General features: G+C 36.8%; 1 protein-coding gene across 1 annotated transcript in view; it reads left to right on the top strand.

Annotated features, from left to right (window-relative positions):
• The window catches only part of PRDM6 (PR/SET domain 6), a 74,295-nt gene that overhangs the window by 5,233 nt on the left and 47,791 nt on the right, over positions 1-21,271 (top strand). The window contains exon 2 of the mRNA XM_054398108.1: positions 4,368-4,675. Within this exon, the coding sequence (XP_054254083.1) occupies positions 4,368-4,675 (308 nt within the window). The remainder of the gene's footprint in view (positions 1-4,367; positions 4,676-21,271) is intronic.

Genomic DNA, 21,271 nt, shown 5'->3' with positions numbered 1-21,271 from the left:
CATATTATTGCCAAGACAAAAATGTATTTCTTTCATTTATTGTTACAGCTGGTTTGCTGGTTAAAACACTATGTTGAACCCTACCTTTAGCTGACAAAAGCTTTTCCCCCTGAGATTTCCTTTAAAATATGCAGTATAAGTGTTACTTAGGTCAGGGAGTGCTTAAAATTCTATTTTGGGAGCAAGGATATGTCTTGTCCCTTTTGCTTAGGTTTAGTACTTTTAAGTGTACTCATGTGGTGTTATAGTGCTGGCACTACATTGTGTTCACTTTTATGGAGGCAAATAAATGATAGCATATTGTAGTCTCCCAAAAGAGCCACACGAAACAGCTCCATTAGGAATATTTTTTTTTCTTCTTTCTTGCCTTAATGCTCCCATCTATAGAGCATGAAGACATAAAGAGAGAAACTGACCTCTTTCCAAAGAGTCTGGCTGCATCTGGGCCTGCAATGGAACAGTCACATCTCCTGATCTTAGTAGAAGACATTCTGCTCTGGCTGCAGTTCTCCTTGCTTTTTCCATTTTCAACAAATCCCTCAATTTTCCCACATTTCCTGCTTCTTGTCTTGATTTGGAGCTCAACTAATGTTATTACAACCAGTGGAGGTACTAATTTCAGCAGTGATTGGATGCCTGTGCTCACGCAAGCTACTTTGAGGTCAAAATAGAAGGAAGAGCACAGTGCATCTCCCCTTATTACCCTGTGTGGTAGTCTTCTGGAAAGCTCATTCTTGTCTCACCACATCCCTGTTGCCTGAACTCCCCATGCCTGTGTAGTTCTTGATGGTTGTCATCCTGTTTGCAGACCCTAGTGATGTCAGTGGACCAAAGTATTCTCCTACTCAAACCTCATTCTCTTACGTATTATTAGGCAAGTTGATTATACTTGGCAGTATCTAAGAAGATGATGTTATTGCTCCTTTATGTGAGAGGGGATAGCATGCAAGTCTTGAAATGCTCCTTTTTTTCTGTTGTCTGATACTAAAGATTTCCTTCCGCTGCCCTTTGAGGCAGACTAATCCACTACTTATAGTGGCTATCTTTAAACGGGTGATATACCATTAGTGAAAGTGTGCTTGGGTAAAAATCTTTCATGTATAATTACACAGAAATTTTAGTCATGAAAGAGAAAAAGATGATAGTAACTTTTTACTCAAGGAATGGTGAAATATATCTAGTAGGGCTTCCACTCCTTTATAATGTTTATGGAGCTTTTTTTTTTTTAAGTATTACTTGTACAATTTCATAAACCTAAAATTAGATGTATAAAGAATTCAAGCAAGACAAATCTAATTATTACTTAGTATTAAAGACAGATTCTTTCCCTCTTGTCAACAAGCCATAAGCCAAAACAGTTTCAGAAGATGTCCACTTTTCCAAATTTTGAGCTTTGGCAGGACAAAGGGAAAGGAACACAGCAGGAGATGAGATACTGCTGCTGCCAAACATTAAGACATTACCAGTGTTTTTGGATAGCGGAAAATAAATATCACCATGTATGACTTAATTTCTGTAAGGGTAGAGGACAGTGACACAAGGTTCATTTATGCTCCTCATCAATGTCTTAATTTCTCTTCCTTTAAAAGGTAGAAATAAAATGCTTTATCCACACTCATGCACACATATTGCCAGGGTGAAGTGAAGAAATCCTTGTTCTCAGAAGATACTAAAAGCTGAGTGCATGAAAAATTATACATGTGTGGTGGCAGGATGCAGGAAGATGACCCTGAAATTGCCTTAGTGGAGTCAGGAAGATGCTGTAGTACATTTCATATAAGTTGCTACAAAGACAGGGTGTCTTCAAGAAAGCAATTAATAATTAGGTAGTTGGGAGGAGCGTTACACATCTAGAAGATCATCATAAATTGCGAGCAGGTTGGGTTCATGGTCCTGCTCTATGTTCTAATTTACATCATGGTTAGGTATTCTTTCTAAGCCCTCAGTTTTCCTGTTGGATTTTTTTTTTTCTAACTTGCATGGTAAGATGCCAGATTTTTTTAAAGTGTATCACATGCCATTCTGTTTGGGGTTGTGTTTTCACCCCCACCTCCCCACCTCCCCCCTTTTTTTTCCCTATTTGAGATCCTTTCCTACAAGATCAATGCCAAACTCCAATGCAGCCGGCCCCTGAGATCATTGGATATGCCAAAACCACAGGGTTTCTTGATGATTGGTTTCCAAGAGGGAAAAAAAAGATGTTGTGGTGATACCTCACTTTCCAAACTAGCTGTGGAAATAACAACAATAATAATAACCCCCCCCCCAACATGTGCTTGCTTCTTTTTGTTCATCATGCCTGGGAGTGGTTGTAGGAATATCTGCCACATAATAATCTTCTCTCAGAGCTAAGCAGAAACCTTTTCCCTGGAGTCCTGCAAATTTCATCCTCCAGCCACCTCTAATTGACATGGCTGAATGAGCAAAACCCCTCTGCATTTGCGGCTTAACCCAACAAAAGAGTCGTTCTGCGACAGGGATTATACTGTTAAGGAAAGGCTGTAACCCTCCAGCCAAAAGCACGTTTTTGGCCAGTACAAGCACGGTCCCCACCAAGGGGCTTCTCATGCGGATGCTGGGGCATGCTGTGGTGCCAGCAAGGGCTCTGTCTCCTCTGTGCAGCATTTTGTGGATGGCATGGAGTGAGTTCCACACACAGGCCTTCTTCTGTAGGGACATCATAAGGGTAATGCACAACTCAGGGCTTGCTTGCTTGCTTTCTAAGATCCTTGAACAATGTTATGGGTAGAGAACTTGGACAAACGACCACCGAGTAAGGACAGGTGCACTTCCTGCAGGACTCGAAGGTGTAACAATTTTGACGGAAATTAGCTTCCACATGTAACTTTCAAATATTGTCTTATTGCTGAATGCATCTGTTTCTATGGCACAAATTAAAAGAGGATGACTGGACATAGTGCTTAGAAAATGTATCTAAAATTGGAGCATGAGAATAGAGGCCATGTTTTGAAGATGCAGCTTTTATTATCCTTTAGTAGCTTTTTCTGAATAGAGAGGAAGGCTTTCCTTTGAAGGCTCTGTAGGAAAGAGGACTACATAATGCATAGTGTATCTACCTCTGAAGAAGAACTGCTGAGTCAGTCCCCTTGAGAACTGAAACTGGTTGCAAGCAATCCAGCAAGCCTAAATCTGTGGCTTAGACCAAGAAGCTCCAGCTTCTGTGGTGAATACTATGCTTCATTTTTATAAGAATGGGTGTAGGCTGTATAAAATTATTAGGGGAAAGATCTAGGACTTTCTACATGAGTACTGTGGCATAGTTATTGTTTTTTCTTTGTATTTCTGGAATAAATGTACATGAATACCTTTGCTGTGATAAAAATATGAAATATACAGAAGATGGTAACCTATTTAGATAGATTTATTGTTACGTTAACTCAACATACTTCCAGAGAAATGGATATCCTGAGCATGAAACATTTTCCAGGAAGTTGTGTATTCACGGCAGACATGCAAGCATGCAGTGGAAACATTTAACCAATATTTTCTTTGCTCAGAAAAGAATCACAGTAGGATCTCCCAAAATAGAGAAACATCATCCATTATTAAGAGCAGTTAGGGAAAATTACCATTTTTACAAACTGGTCTTTTTTCATGGGAGCTCACAAAACTAGACATCCTGGGTTTGTTTGTGTGTGTTTGTTTTTTTTCTTAGTCTCAGCTATATGTAACAAACAGAAAAGATTCATTCACATTCAATGAAAATTTTCAAATCTGAGCTTGAAATCAATATTATTTGCTACATAATTTCAGTTTAAAGGTTAGATTCAGCTACAAGAAAGTAAATGTCCATGTGTGCTCTGTTTGTCATTCATGAGGTTCTACTTATTTATTTTATTTTCTAAACAGTCAAGCACATGCATATTCATGTAAAAAAATGTAGAGCAAATGTTCATTTTAAATAAGGATGTCATTAAATTCTGTCCCAGTTAAATCCTTGGGCTGAAATGTGGTAAGGCAAATAAATGAGCCTGTAAGGCATTATGACTGTGTTTTAAAATGTCCCACCACAATGCACTGTAATGTTTTAAATGGGTTATTTAGACTGTCAAAAAAGGAATCTTTAAGAACTGTGTTAAAATAAATTAGTCTTCGTAGGTATGTGAACACACCGGGTTTGCAGATTATCTACAGGTTTTCTGCTCAGCCTTTGGGATTTCTTATTAAGGGCTTTGGTGAGATTAGGAAAACCATCCTAAGTGGCATACAAAACGGCATGTTGTCTATGAGTGCTGAGCTGCCATGAAATGATACGAAAAGTAGAGGGATATGCATGACCTTGTCCATGGAAGTGATCGTGGCCAGCAGCACCATACTGAGTGTGTTTTTCCCTCTGTGTCCCTTAGGATGTGACATGTGTGCCGATAACCGCAATGGTGAGTGCCCCATGCACGGGCCCCTCCACTCCCTGCGCCGTCTGGTGGGCACCAGCAGTGCTGCTGCAGCTGCCCCTCCACCTGAGATCCCAGAGTGGCTCCGGGACCTGCCCAGGGAAGTGTGTCTGTGCACCAGCACAGTGCCTGGCCTGGCCTATGGCATTTGTGCGGCACAGCGGATCCAGCAAGGTACCTGGATTGGGCCCTTTCAGGGAGTCCTGCTCTTGCCAGAGAAGGTTCAAACGGGAGCCATCAGAAACACTCAGCATCTGTGGGAAGTAAGTCATCATCTTTCCTTGCTTGTAAAATTTCATTGCTTTGAAGTAAGCACTGAGCATAACTGTATGTAGTACTAATACTGGTCGCTAGCTGTGAGAAAAAGCCAACACAATTTAATTAAGCTAATCCTGAAGATCAGAAAATGTAACCAGTACAAGCAAAAGCCTGGCTGCACTAGAGGTAGCTAGAACTAACCAACAGAAACCTAAGAGCTCCAATTGGTTTGCATAGGAAGAGCAGAAGCAGATTGTTGCAGGTACTGTAATGTAGAATAGAAAGATGTGACCAGAGATGGCTTAAAGTTGCAACATATTGACCTGAGTTAAAAACATGCTGATGGAGCTCTCAAGTTACAGTTCCAGCTGTATCATCTTAGTCTTTATAACACATGTGGATTGAGGTGGCATATTGTATCATTGCTGTGGCCTGCAGACAATCCAAGAAAGCTTCTGAATCACATGCCTGTCCTACAGCTCTACTGTTTGCCCATAGTGCTTGTACACAATTTAGTTCAGCTCTGGTCTCACACTGACTGTACATTCTCTCAATGATGCTTTCAGTGATTCTGTGTGAAAGTGAATGCTGCTTTCAGTTCTCCGAAGATGTCCTTTTACGTGTCACCATCTTAGAGAAGGTAGCAGTGCTAGTTAATATGAAAACATTCAGGCTGTGATAGTTTGGTTTATTTTGTGATAGACACTGACTGTGGTACGCCAGAATAGATCACAGACCTGTCATTATATTCCTTTGGCTGTACAGGGGCATTCATGGCTGTTACTGTTCACGACCACATACATTTTCTCCAGTGAAGCACTGGAGTTTTATGCTTTGGTATAGTTTGTATGCAGATGACAGCAACAGCATCTTGTGGTAAGTTAATTTAGAAAGAAAAGACAACATATGCTGATTTTACAAACAGATATAACAATAATTAAGGAACATATCTAATACCTGTGTGTATCAGCTACTGCCTACCTCATCTTTTGTCATTCATTTCTTCTTTGCTTTGTGCTGGGAAGCATAGTTTCTTAATTCTGCTTAGCCCTTTGTAGATACAGCTTCTGCTCACCTCAAGACTAACTGCTACAGAGTGTCAATAAAAATGTGCCTGTAGATCTGCAGGTGATATATATTCATGTAGATTAAATTTGAATCTTCAGAATATAAGGGGATGTGCCTGCTGGTTAGAAACTTGACTGGGATCCCATGGAATCATAGAATTGTTTGGGCTGGGAAAGGCTGTTAAAATCATTGAGTCCAACCATTATCTAACTCTACCAAGTCTGCTGCTAAACCTTAGCACCATATCTATGTGTCTTTTAAACACCCCCAGGGATGGTAATTTAACCATTTCCCTGGGCAGGCTGTTCCAGGGTTTGACAACAATTTCAGTGAAAGATGAATATGCAAAGAGTGGTTTTGCTCTTTTCATTGGGTGTACAGTAAAAGTGAAAGGATTTAAAAAATATATTTGTTGTTGTGGAGCCAGGGTCTTGTGTATAGCACTTGTTCACAGAAAACTTGCGAATAGTTAGATTATCAGAACTTTAGGACTGATGATTACCTTTTCTAATCATCATGTTCTATTTTTGCATCCAATACATGGGACTTCCTTCTGTGAGTAACAGCTCCTATGCGTTTTCTATACACAAATAAATAGTAAATAACACATCAGGGTCTTTGTCTCAAATAATTTACTCGAAAGAGTCATTGTGGCAAGAGGGAGATTTTCACATTAACGACTCTCAGAGCACACCTAAATGTACTCAGTACACTGAATGACTTGCAGTCATTGGGGAGTTTTGCTGTTGTGTTCAGTGAGGATGAAATTTATTTTGTATACCAGATATTCATTAATCGGACTTAAATCTGTGCCTACCAGAACCTAGGGATGTTATTGTAGTATTATTTTATATTTTTTAATGGAATACCTTATAATGACATTGGGGGCTTTATTTTAATTGCTAAGAGGGGCTTCAGAGTTTAGACTATGGTAATTAACAGAACATAAAATAATAAAATAAGCTCTCTAGATCATCAAATTACATAAACCATTAAAATGTATCTTAAAAAAAAAGGAATTAGAGAGTTCTACATTACTTCTAAATATTTACATTATAAATTTAATTTTTTTAACTATTAATAAATTTTTTACAAGTTAAGTTACAAATACTGGTAATATATTTTTTAAACAACCATTTTTTTTAGCTTAATTTCAGGTAAGCTTAAAAATTGTTAAAAAACAATGAAAAAAAGAAGGTTGCTGGGAGGAAAGCCAAAAGCAAAGAAGAAAAATGTATCAAGTAAAAATAAAAATACTGATGTGTGTGCCAGATTCAGGCAATTGATGGCTGTCTGCTGAGTTCTTGTCTGTTTGCTCTTTTGTTCTTAACACAGATTTCCTTTGGCTAAAAAAATAAGTGTGTGTATTTTAAAGTAATTATTTTAAAAATAATAATAAAATTCAGGGGGGGTTAGGGAAGTATTGTGAGCAGCTCATGGTTTTGGATTATTACTACTAATGGCAAAAATTGATGGCAAGAATTGTTAGCAAAAAATTGCATGCTTTCAGCTCTACATAGAAGTTTTGGGCATTTACAATTTCTTTTGTATTTCAAGTTGGTATGTTTTATCTAATAGAGAACTGATGTTCAATAAAGAAAAAAAGTACAGCAAAGGAATAATAAAAAGTGCATGTGATTTTATAAACTTGATAAATGAAAATAAAAGAAACTGAAAGTATGTATCTGAACAGTCTGTATTCTTTTAGTCTGTATGGCATAGGAGTGCAGATTAAATACTTGTAAACATTAAAGGACTATCTCATCACTGTCCCTTTATAAGCTTGTGACTTTAGTCAATTGTCTTCCATCAGTCTGTCAGATGGCTGCAAATACATGTATATCCACAGATCAGTTACTCAATGTTAGGTCTTGGTGGACCTTGCAGAGAGAACTTCCTTTTCTTAGTTCTGTAAATAGTATTTGGATATTTTTTCTCAGCGCTGCAAAGTAAAGTTGATAGATATTTGTTTTCATTTACAGTTCTTTGTTTTCAGTATACAGCAGATAAATAGAATGGCTATTACAAAGACTTTGATGCATAGTTACTGATTTGGTGGCTTTTAAAATTCTCTTTGTTGTGGGAAACATCAGAAGCATTGCATTTGATGTATAGTTCAATGCTGTGGAAATATGCTTCAGTCTGTCTGCACAAGTGTTCCTGCCATGCACTCAATGTTTGCTTTGTATGCAATCCATACAGCAGAATGTACAGCAATTCAGAGTAAATTACATACCAGTCCATTACCTCACAACAGGCCTTGACGCCTATGGGCGTTCATGGGAAATTATGATAGAGTTCTCTTGCAGTCAACCAAGATAACCTTTTATAACTTTCAGAAATATCAGCCCTTCAGAAAGCTAAAAATATTAGCAATTCTTAGTTGCAGTTCTTTATTTTCCCCTTTGGCCCACTTCTATCCAGCCCAGAATTTGCTTGTATTTTATAAAAATACAATAAACTCAGATTTTTTTTTTCTAATACAAAAGCAGGACTGGATGTATTAAGTAAATACCCTCTTTGGAAATACAAGCATTTATTCCAGTGCTGCTTGATAATATTTCTGATTTCTTTTAATCTTCTGGTTTTGTTTTTTTTTTTTAAGTAATGAGAAAAATCCTTTTGTTATTGCAAAGAAAACAGAGACTTTCTCAGCAATTAAGTCTCACTGATGAGAATGAGATAATTTTACCCTAATAAAGAAGTGAAAAGGCACACTCAATTCCAACATATATGAAAACATTATCTCGATTATTAATGTGTCCTTGCTCCCTGGAGATAAATTAATCTGGTTGCACATGTTTTCCCCTTTCTGTTTAACATCAAAATTTAATAAGAGTAGACTTAAGGAATGTATGCAATATACACTTAGATTCTGTTAGAATAAAAATCAGAAGCTTTAAAGGGTTGTGCATTATAGTATTGAAAGTTTTTCAGGCTCCAAACTAAACTGTGAGTTCTGGAAACAGCTAAGTTGTAAATAGATTTTACCATGCAAATTCAGGTTGGTTGAAAAAAGCTTCTACTGATAGACATATCAAAGATAGAAACTAAAAGTTTCCATATCTTAATTTGTCTGATAAAAAGTTTGCTGTCTCTCTTCATTTATATATAGCAGGGCATTCATTAATAATTACAAAATGCTAAACCTGTGTTACTGATTTTCCCTTAAATGGGTAGAATTAACTGCCACTTCTAGAAAGTGTGCATGCCATTTAATAAAGTACCACTTGCTGGATTTTTTTATGCCTCATCTGAAGTCAGAGAAAACAGTGTCTTTGATTTCATCTGGAGCAAGAATGGGCATTTTGCTGAAACACAGGCTGTCTTAAGGCCATGCAGCAGCACTATATGTTTCTGTACAAATTAATATGGAGAGAGAATCCTTACCTTTCAAATGAAGCACTCATTTCAGTTATGGTGGTAGAGATGTATTTGGATTGTCTTGTCTGTTTTTCTGGACTAAATTCACTGTTATAGCAAAGCACTGAGGAATAAAATTTTGTGCATGTTGTAGTTCTATAAAAGTGAAAATTATATTTGTCAGCAATCCATCATCTAGTATTCTAGACTGCTTATCAACTCTGTTTCAAGTATGTCATGTTCATTAAATTAAAATAATTTTGTCTTGAAAAGAACCCTTAGTTATATTACTATTATACTATTATATTACTACTATATCTTAAATTATGGAAAGTAACAGCTGGTGCCATTCTTGTAGTTTTGCCTTTTCTGAAGATTTTGTGTGGTGTACTACCCTTGAATTTATTTTTATTAAAAAACCCCCAAACACAATAATTTTTACTTTTACATGAATTTTAATGTCACTGCCTACTCAAAATACCTCTAATGTTGTGCTCAGTAACGAGAACATTCAGTGCCACAACTTCTTTAATTTATGTAACTTAGGAGAAAATTCAGCTAAGCCACTATAAACCAGCTTGCTAACATTAGTGTTTCTGGATCACTTAGTATCACATTTTTCCAAATAACTTAAGGTCAATATAAAGTTAGTTGGATCCCAAATAGGAAAACTACTTTGTGTTTGATGATAGAAAAGCTAAAATAAACCTTGATTTTTGTTTTAGAAACCATGTGATATTTATAAGACTTTTCACACCTTTACTTCATGTATCTCTGTGTCTTTGGCATGTTTATTCCATATACATATACTACTTATATGTCTGAACAGATAAATTAGCTTAAGAACACAAGCAACAGAATCTATCTAATTTGTCATGGGAACCAATTCTTTTTCTATTTAACAAAGTGAAGTTTGGAATGAACTGTCATGGGGAGTAGGATATAGCCCCAGAATCTAAACAGTGTTACTGAAAACAATAATTTTATGGACTTCATGGAACATGTATGCATCCAGACACATGCTTTTCCCAGAAAAAAAAATCTAAATTGCCAGATCGTGGAGGGACTGTCTGTTTTTCCATGGCACATAATCTCACCTTGGAGATTTTATTATATAATATGCAAAAATACTGAAACGGAGCACAAATAAATTAAAAAAGCTGATTTCTGTCCTTATTTGACCGCTGCCTTTCCATGTTGCTGAGAAGTGATTCAATCACCAATATTACACTTGACTTTTTTTTTTAGTTAGTGGAATCAATTTCCAGTGTTGGATGAAATCTAGTTTGTAAGGCCTGAAACTACTCTTAATTTATGATACCATTAACAGTGAATTATTTCTATCGACTTTTGATTCAGTGGGTGAATAAAGGCAATATTTTAATTAGATATATGGGTAACCAAAATGTGTTGCTTACCTGATGCCAATAATATATTGGTTATAGATTTGATAAGCTGAAACTGCACCATTTGCTTTTGGTGATGAAGTTCAATATTTTGCTGAATTGTCTCAATATCTGCATTATGTGGATTGGTCCCCCAGGCTTCACTGGATCAAACATGCATGGACTTCAAAATGCAAACTTTTAAGAAACTGCTTAGCATAAAAGCTGGAAAATTCAGCCCAAGGTATAATTTCCTTCCATGGCTTTGGCACCTTTTCCAGATAAGTTACAGAATTCCATTATCCAAATTGTTACACATGTGTGACAGAGGTTGACCTTTAGTCATGTCAATCCTTTTTGTGTAGGCCTCGGGCTCCAGCCTAATGGCTCAAAGCCTGATTTACTCACTGTAATAAGGGCAGGAGGTCGAGCAATTGTCAGCTTGCCTGCTCCTACTCATCTCAGAGCCTGGTTGAAGGCTGTTAACACAAAGCTTTTCAAAGTGAATTTACAACCACCACCACTGACAGAGGCCAATCAGTACACCATAAATGTCAGGTTAGTGAGATTGAGCAGTAAGTAAAGTACTGGCAGCCCACTATTGGCTGAAATCAATTGCTTAAGGTTTAACTCAGAGTAGCAAAGCATGTATAAATACATCTGCAGAACTGACTTAAGTGTGAAGAGCAAGTTGGTGAGCGAATTAGGTAGAATTACCCACTGGTAACAGCCATGGTACCAAATCTTGCATTTGTTCTCCTTCCATACCTGCGCTGATACGATTATGGTCAAAAAGACATTGGACCTGCCTCTTAGTTGCAGAAATAAGGTTTCTTTATTTTATATAAGGGAAAATAAAGAAGAAAGGTAAATGAATGTTCTATCTTACCTGGACAAAGAAAACTAGGAAATTTTTTAACGTATTAATTTAGTAATAATTATTTTTAGTCATCGACTTCAGAGAAAGCTTTTTCATACGGATGTTGTGTCTTTTTACTGTTGACTTGTAACTGGAAACTATCACAGAATTCACTAATGAGTGATTATGTGCCTGATGGTCTGAATATCCATGAGATGTACGTACCCACAAGACTGAATGTTTTTATCATTTTGTGTAGTGACAGCTTGGACAACAATTCATTTAGCTTTGAAAGCATCAGCATTAAAATGTAGGAATCCATTAAAATTCTGTATGCCAAGATTTATAAATTAGGCAATTTCCTTGATTATTGCAATCATTTACAAAATTGATTGTCCCAGTGTGGTATAGGCAGATTTCAGCAATGATCATTGACAACAGCACATCCTCTAATATCTATTCTCATTGTTCGCTAAAAGAAAAGCCACTCTACTATGAGATTATTCCCCATCTCAAGGTTAACTGCGCATTAAAAAAGTGTACTAATGTAGAAGATCACACATCTTTAAAGGAGAACCACATCAGCTATTTACAGACCATAATGATAGTCAGAACACATTTTTTCTTCTGTTTGTAATTTGTTTGCTGATGACCAAGGCATTCAGTCGAGTCTGTAGCGCATATTCTTTTTTTAATCTCTTATTGAAAGGTAAATAATTCTGGCAAATTGCAGCTGTAAATATTTATTTGATTGAGGATTTAAAAGTCAATACTGTGTTTTATTTGTTGCATCTTAAGGTTCTAATTAGCCAATACATATAGCGCATAGTAACTTGATTTGGGTCAATTATTTCTGCAAGACATAATAAAGACATTATGTCACAGAGCACATACACTCTAGAACTTTTCTTATATTAAATCACACAATAAAGCCTCAAAACGCTAACCACCAACCACAAAACCACAGAGCTTTCTGCTGTATATACAATATGTACACTAAAAACATGTAAATGCTAAACCTTAAAACGTAGAGGATTGGATAAGAATCTTTTTTGCAAACTGCAAATGAGGTCCAGTCATAGCTAGCAGCAAGCTAACTTTTGTCAGGCCTCATGCAGATCATGAGCCTCCCAGGACTAATATTGTGCACTTGTTAGTCAGTCATTGCTCAGACAAGATAGCCATTGATGTTACTAGGAATTTTGATTTGATGAGGTCATCAGGCATGACTGAATAACACAGTATCACTTAAATCACAATTCTTAAATATTTTTTTTCCAAGTTGGCCAACTGTTCTTTCAGAACAGCAGAGCCACCTGTGTGTTGTCTGCCACTGTCTATACAACAGCAGTAATGCACAGTTAACATAGAATCATGGAATCACATGGGTTGGAAGGGACCTCTAAAGGTCATCTAGTCTAACTCCCCTGCATAAGGTACCCTTGTATAAATGCACTAATTTCACCTAAAGATAGTGTTTTACTGTGAAGAAAGGGAGGACTGCATTACCAGTGACTATGTAGTAGGGCATAGTATCTAGTTAGACAAATATTAACACCAAATTAAAACAATGTTTTGGTATCTTGTGAAAAATCTCTGACTCATAAATTTATTGTTTCTACTATATTGTACATTTTTTGTATGGATTTAGCAAGATGTATGTAAACAATCCCCTATTTTAACACTAGTTCAACCTGGTACTTTCTATATAGGGACCCATTGGTGTGTAAGCAAGCAAATTTATTCACCCCAGGGCATTTACAAGGATGTTTTGATTTAATCTGTGGAACTATAAAGTAGAGAAAAGTGGATTTATCATGGGTACAGAACTTCATACTGAAATAGAGGCCATGCAAAAGCTCTATTATTATTTTCACCTGTAACAGAACCCCAGATCTGGAAATAGAGCTATGATCAATATTTGCTACAGTCCTAAATCCAGAGTTCACAATTTTTGCCTAGGCTAATGAATCAGTGGTGCAAGGGAGAATATTTTTTTAAAAAAATAGTTTATATATACATTTTACCTGATACCATGTCACCATTCATTATGGAAATCAGTGTTTTAGTTTTCATTAGTCTGTTGAAAGAACTTTTATAGCAGTACCAGTGGGTGGTTGATTCTATTTTTAGGCCACCATAAAAAAAAAAAAAAAAAAAAGCAAGCTTACCATTGAAGTATTATTAATAATTAAAAAAGGTCCTATTTTCCATATTTTATTTCTATTTTAATTTGTCTTGAATTCTGTCCCTATCTCCATTGCTGCAGAAAAAGGAGATAGAAATGCACAGTGAGCATTTGAGTGAGCAGGACTTGGATACATTTTTTTATTAGTAAGATCAGTTGCTGGTAAAGCACATCTTATGTTCCAATGGGAGATGTGAAGCTTTGCTGAGCTACAGATATTTCCCTGGGTTTCTGTTAATTCCTTTTATTACAACCATCAGGATTTCAGTGACAGTTATGGTAGTAAAGTAACATTTGTCCACCTCTAAAAAATTAGTTGTCTTTAAGGGAAAACATTCTGAGAAGGATTTAACATTCGATGGGAAAAAAACATAACTTAAAAAAAAATTTGATCCTCATTTCACAGCAGGAAAACTCGTGTATGGGTTGGTTAGGTGCCTCTAGATTGAAGGCATTTAGAAAGTTCTGGAAGAAACACTAACATTTCATCAAAATAAATGTGTCTTTTTAAGTAATGCAAAAATACAACCTGAATACTTTAGTAAAATGGATGGATTCCTGAAAAGACAAAAAAAAAAAAAAACGGCTGATTTTTAACAAGATAGTTTTTTTAATGGAGAAAAGTGGAGCCTACAGACATTTTTTCACCAGCTCTAATAGAAATGCACAAAAAGTTACACAGACTTACAGACTTCACTTAAAGCTGCTGTAACCCATTAGGGCAGTTGGTGAGATGTATCACACCAATACCTCAGCCGTGTTTTCAGCAGTGTTCTCTTTTTCACGGTCCTAAACCTGCCCTGCAATTGCTAAGTACCATACTCTGACTCTGGCATTTTGCTGGTAAAAACTTTGAGGTCTTGTTTCCGTGTTGCCACCAAACTTTTCATCCAGCTGAATCTCTCCTGCTCTTCACGATCAAACACAGTAGAGTGCAATTTGCTGTAAATATTCTAGCGTGTTTGCAAGTCAGGTAAGGAGTATAGGAAGCCTAATTTCTGTTGCAGTTTTATCACAAAGATGACCAAAGTGAAGGTGAACGTTGACATTTCCTTAGACCACACAGAACTCTTGAAGATTTAAGAAAAAAATGGGTACCATATAGATGCCCAGATCTTTGCATCAGTGTTATCTTACCTGAATTTATTTTCTTTTCTGATCAAACCAGATCACATTCAAGTTACTTGAAATACGAGGTAGTCTTTAGGAACATTTCCTAGCTTCGTTGTTTGTCCAGAATGGTACCTATTGTATCTTTAGTCTAGGGATTTTGTGAATTTTCAGTGAGAGTTCTCCAACAGAAACTGAATGGGCTGGTTCAGGGGTGTCTCTAGCCCACCATATGGTGGAACATGCATTAAAGCAGGCTAAATATCTGAGCCTGGGTGGGCTCAGACAGTGACTCTGGCTGAGTAGCTATTTGACCTTGGGGTCTGCCATTCCCAACAAAAGATGTCTGAGGGTCAGAATGAGGTCTGCAGCCTCCCTTTCCTCAAAAGACTACATTTGTCTGTCTCTTTTCTTAACCTTTGTAGGTTTTTGTTTATTTAGTAAAATGTTAATTTTTATGTCCTAATTACTCAGAAGTGCTATGTCCCAAAGGCAATAGTATTGCTGAACTTTTACTTCTTTGTTCGAAATAGATTTTTCCTTTACTTTTGAAAGACTAATATGTGTACATTTGCAATGTTTGCTGCCAAGCTAAGTTAGATGGCTTCTTTTTTAAAGATATGTCAGCTGTCATGTTGGATTGCCTTAAGGACTTTGTAGGATCTTAATCTGCTTAATCTTTCATTCATTTATATTTCTTCTGCATCATAACTTCCCTCTTCTGAAATCTCACAGGTCCACACACTATTCATTCCCACTCTACACTCTGTGTGTCATAGTGGCTGTATTTATGATCAGAAATAGCTAGCAATCTTTCTCAGGACCCTATCAATCACAATTTGAAATAACAGCAACAGCCACTGAAGAAGCCTGCACAAGGCCCTCCCTCTCTGAAGCTGACCAGCACACTGCTCCTATATTGCATCCAGCCACTGGTTGGTGGGTCATTCAGGAAAAATACTTTTTCTCTGTCACATTTGACTTTCAGGTCATCTGTTTTAAGGGATGGAAGACATCAAGAATTTAAACTTGCTGCTGCATCCATGGAGAAAACAGCTGGCTACAGTGATAATTAAGCCAAGGCAATTCCCTGTCTTGGCAATAATTTATGATTAGAGCCAACCTGGTGAAGGTATGGACCACCATGGTGTTTTACTATTTGTTATCTTTTCTCACTTTTTAATTTTTTTTTTTTACTTTTAAAATCAAAATCTTGGTTTTAAAAATTATTTATTACTCTTAACAACCTTACATTAAAACTGCTTTTTTGTGATATTGGAAAAGATATACATTTTTCTCAGTGGTTTTTACTAAAAGAGCAAACAGTCTTGCATTTCCTTTCAGTGAGGAGGGTGATTTAATTTATTTGGAGAATTAGCAGTAAGTTTGCTGTTGAGAGCATCTGTTTCTAGTTCTAGTCATCTTGCATTAACTGTGGAAGAAAGTTTTCTCTTTCATAGGCAAAGCTGGACTGGATGTATATTAAGATTTTGATAGTTAAATCCATTATTTAGATAATGCTACAGTCAGTCATTACAGTTTATATTGACTTCTGTGATAAATCTCTGAAAGAATAGATGTTGAGGAATTTTGGTGTAAGAAAGACTTTGTAATAGAGAATCCAAATCGCCTCAGACTGAAAATCTGGCTGAATTAGAGAGTTAGCAAATTCGTGTATCTTTGGAGGCTGAAAAAGTACACCTTTAGCTCACAGGGGAAACTGGGGCAACAGACAGATGCAGGTATCTGAAACAGCGTGTTTGAAGAAGATAGAGAATAGCAATATAGTTTGGAGAAAAAAATAGGGCTTTCTTAGGCTATGACTGCTGTGCAAAACTACTGCCATTCTTTCTTTTTGTTCTTAAAGATTACAGGTAATTTTTCCGTGCTCTCACAAACCCGGCTAGACTTGTCTCAGCATTACAGTTACAAATCTACCTGTTACTCAGTTTTTGAGCTGGCACTGTCTGCTGATGAATTGTGGCGATATATCCCACAGAAAATCACAGTTAAAATGTTGAGAAATTTGGAATTAATAATTTATTCTTCATGTTCTCATGGTATTCTGCTCTGGATTTCTCCCATTCTCTGTTGAGTAATTTGAATACCTTATCTAGTTTAAGGATTAAAAAAATTGGAAGTGCTGTAAAAGGTAGCTTTGTGTATACTCTTGAGCATGCAAAGTGTTTTTGAGAGATGTTTTAGCGTGTCTTTAGCATTAGACTAGGAAACACAATATCACGCCAAGAACGGACCAAGGGCAGGCACAACAGGGCACAAGCTTGCTATGTCTGTGGTCTATGCTGAACAGATAGAACCCTGCTGTGTACTGGAAACCACGTGGGAATGTGCCTTCCAACACAGAGCTATGGTCAAGGGAAGAAGTCTTGGCAAGGTTAACTGTCTTATGGGCTCAAACTTTACTGTGCACAATGTCTGTTATGATTAGAGTGAGGTGGATCTCTGTGCCTTCTGACATGTCTTTGTGCTGTGTCTTCTGGGGGTGATTTTTGTGACTATTTGACCAACATTTTACTAGGTTTTCTGAAACTTACAGGCATCCACTTTAGCTGCAAGAGATTTGTGGCTTCTCAGTGGCTCCAAGTCAACCAATGAGCAAAGCGTACAGTTGCAAATACCAGAGAAGGTCTTGTATCATGTGCTTTGTAATAGGGCAGGTTTGCACAAACACAAAAGCCAAGTCAGTGCTAACATTTTCTAAAACTGCTCACAAATCATTTGGTTGAAAGTTGAATAGTTTAATATTTATTACTTAAAATCTTGTAAATGTCGCTGTTTAAACACTATAAAGAATCAGTTGCTGTGCCTAACTGATCAATTGCATAAGGCTATTCTTGTATGAGCTATAAATAGTATAAATGGAGGCCTGGGTATGGTAAATGCACACCACAATGCCATTGCATATTTCTGAACTTTCATTTACTTCCTTCAACCTTGCTGTGAGCTGTTGGTGTTGAGGAGCTTTAAGAAAATGTGGAGTGGCTATAAAATCAAGACTCCTGAGATTTGTCCCAGTGTCAGATTGCATGATTTTTTAAGTCTTTTGGTTTTTTAATTTTAAGTCTTTTAATTTTGTGTTTCATGGTGCTTGTATTTGCAAGTAAATACAAAGACTCCAACGTTCCATCCAAATGAAAATACCAAGAATTTCAAAGAGGGCATACATTAGTCTCTTAAACTTTCCATACTGCTGGAATATATTGGAAAGGCACCAGAGGATGAGGAGAGAAACCTTGACTTTGTGCATTAGTATAGTAATTTGTGTTTGAGTCACCTGTAAACCTTATGACGTTTAATTCTCCAGCAGAAGGGTTAAACTGTATAAACTCAATACTGTCATGTGACCAAAATATCTTTGAAGATTTACCTTGAACTGTGGTAAAAGAGAAGAGAGGACAATGTGGCTGTGGGGGTGATCAACTTCTGAAAAAAAGTCTATGAATTGAGTTCTTAATGGCACTTGATATATTATCTTCATTACAGAGAGCTTAAAGTTGATTTCATTTTTTTGTGTGGGCACTTGTATACGGAAAACCCCCAAGTCTGACAGGTGGGCTTTTCTATTCAGAAAATGAGATGGGATACACAAAATACCACAGCTCGGAGCTCAAGTTAGACAAAAATGCATCTCAGAAGGAGATAATTCTGTTTTGCAGTAGTTAAACATGGGAATATCTTACTAAAAGTATCAGGTACCTTATTTAGGCTCTTTAAATGATCATTAGGCATATTAAGGTTTTGTATGGATGATCTAAGCCTCTGCCTTCACGATCTGTGAACCTCCAAATGCTTTGCTTTACGTCCTGGGCCATACATGAAGAGACAAAGACTGTCTGCATCTTCCTTGTAGCACTCTACATTATGGGCTTATCTTTGGTGGTGCACTTACTGGGAACTTCTTCCCTCAGCTGTCCAAGTACTTTCTCTTGATTTATTGTGGGGCTAGAGAACTGCCTCAGGGACTGGGCCAGGGACAGTGGTTTCAGGTGTTAGTCTTTCATTTCTCAACTAGAGTATTGATGCTCTGTGCTGACTAACATTGACATTACAGTTTTGTCATGATTTCTGCAGCTTGCTGATTCATCTGGGCATTTCTTACCTTAGAAATTCTTTGTTGTTGTGAAGCCAATACATACTCATGGCACACTGGTCCTCTTCCATTTTTCTGTGCCTTTTCCTGGATGGAAGCTAATGGCCTAATAACTATGCTCTACAGTAGATGATTGAAGTGTCTTCTGGCTTTAAAATCCATGAAACGAACCAAGAAAAGTTACTGTGTCTGTGTAAACCTTATCAAAACTGAGCTCTGTTCATTCTCCCAAGTAAAAGTTTCTGTGCTTATAAATTCCTCTTAGCCTCTTTTTCTGACAGAGTGCAGCACGTCAGAGGAATTGTCTGATAAAGATGGGAAGAGAGGAGAGGGATTATTATAAAAGCCAGCCATGTGGCTTCTGCTTGGAAGTCTGCATATTTCCATTATACATGAAGTGGTGCATACAGACTGCAGCTTAACCCAGAGCTCTAGAGAAATAATAATACAGAATAAAGAGAAACAGTAGCTCTGAATTTTCTTGCTATAATCCTACTACAACAACACTGGATGGACATGCAACCATATACCACAACCCCCACAGCTGTCACTTTGGCAAACCTTTTGATGAATTGGATCTTGATATTTACAGAATCTATTAAAATACAGCCCATCATGTGTTTGTTTATATGTTGACAAGATGATGTACACCCTGCAGGTCAAGGGTGATGTGAACTGTTTTGGTGTTCTTGTCAAAGCAGCTAAAAAAAGAGCATTTAAACAATTTTTGTAGAATAATTGCCTAAGAATGAAAAAGCAACATACAGAATTCTTACTTTGAAAAAAAATCTCTACTGATCTGACACAAAAATCTGAGCTTGTTATCAATCAAAAAGACTTTCCTACTTCTTCTCTAATATGTTAGAAAATTGGCAGCTAGATAGAAAAACAAATAGCAAAATTAAACAGAAAGGAATTGATTTAACTCCTTGGGTGGTTTATCCAGTACCATATAAAATTTTTCACTTGGGCTTGTCACTTATTAAGTAATTTTTTTTTAACAAATGTGGTTATAAAGAACATACAAAATCTTGCATCTGATACTCTCATAAAGCTAATCTGACTTTATTAGCTTTGTGAGAGTATCAGATGCATTTCTTTGAACATCATTCATATGTTTGATTTTTTCCTTGCAATTATGAAGAAAAATACTGTCTGAAATTCAGTAATTTCAATCTAGTTGTCTTTACAGATATGCCTAGTAAATCTAAATGTGGTTGTATCAAGTATGTTACCTGTGAAAAATTGGACCTCAGGCAGAAGGATTCCAGCACCTTCTCCCAACTTCATTGTATTGTTGTTAGATTATATTCTCCTAAAGTGAGCTAAATGCTAAAATGACTTATTGTATAAGACTCTCTTTCTATCTCACATTTTTGTGGCTTGTTTTTTCCACACCTTGGAGGCATGTGCCACAGAAATAAATAATTCCTGTCCCAACATAAAGCTAAAACATGGTCATTTCAGTGTCATAAAATAAATCATGGAAGAGTGCAGATAAAGACAGTTTCAAGGGAATAATAAAAAACCCTAAACCATATATATTTCTCAAATTTGTTATACATGTATTGTCAAAATGTTGAGATATCCAAATCCTTGACTATTTTGGGAAAGGACAGATACATTTGGAACACAGAGTGGAGCTGGGATGAAAAGCCTGAGAGAGAACAAGAGTGTGTGAAAGTGAAAAGTAAAGAGTGGGTGGCTATATGGGGAAAGGAAGAATAGGCACTGTGGGAGAAGAGGGATCAGAAGTGTTGTGCGTTAGGATCACAATGTGACTTCTGGACATAAGCTGTCCTGATATGTTGTGCTGAAGAAGTGGTAGTGTTTGCCCTCATGTACCTTTAAGGAGAGGGACCTAAGAACAGCTTTGGCAATCTTTGGGTTTCTTCTCCATAAACAGAACAGGCTGTGCTGGTTCAAGTCTGGTGAAAGCTTGTTCCTGGGCCTTGGAGCCTCTTGATCAGGTCTGGCAAAGGAAGCAGAGCCTCCTTTTCTTTTATTCATATTACAGAAAGGAGATTCAGGGCTTTTCCTAGCTGAAATATTGCTAGCTTTTTTTTTTTCTTCCTTTTGTTATATATTCTTAAGACTGTTCTGGCAAAGTAAAAGTGCTTGTAACTTGTTTCAAAATGAAAGCCAAGAAACTCCTTCATGTATCTGGGAATATCTCTCTTCCTCTTTATTCCATAACTTGCCTTAACCTTGCTCCAAAAGCATTACTTCAGATATTTTTCTCCTTTTTCAGCTTTTTTCCCTTGACTTTTCTGTAAGGATTGCCAATTATGAAGCAGTTAGAACTAGTGAGATTGCAGCCTGCATACATTTTCCCAGATACAGCTGAGTTGACACTTTCACAAGTAAAAGCGTGTTCATCAGATCATAGAATCATGTAATTGTTTTGGTTAGAAAAGATCATGAATTCCAACTGTCAACCTAAGACCATCAGGGCCATTAAACCATGTCCTGAAGTGCTTTGTCCACATGTTTCTTGGATACCTGCAAGGATGATGA

Source organism: Indicator indicator, chromosome Z, assembly GCF_027791375.1.
Source record: "Indicator indicator isolate 239-I01 chromosome Z, UM_Iind_1.1, whole genome shotgun sequence".
Taxonomy (NCBI): domain Eukaryota; kingdom Metazoa; phylum Chordata; class Aves; order Piciformes; family Indicatoridae; genus Indicator; species Indicator indicator.
This window is presented reverse-complemented; position numbering and strand designations above follow the sequence as displayed.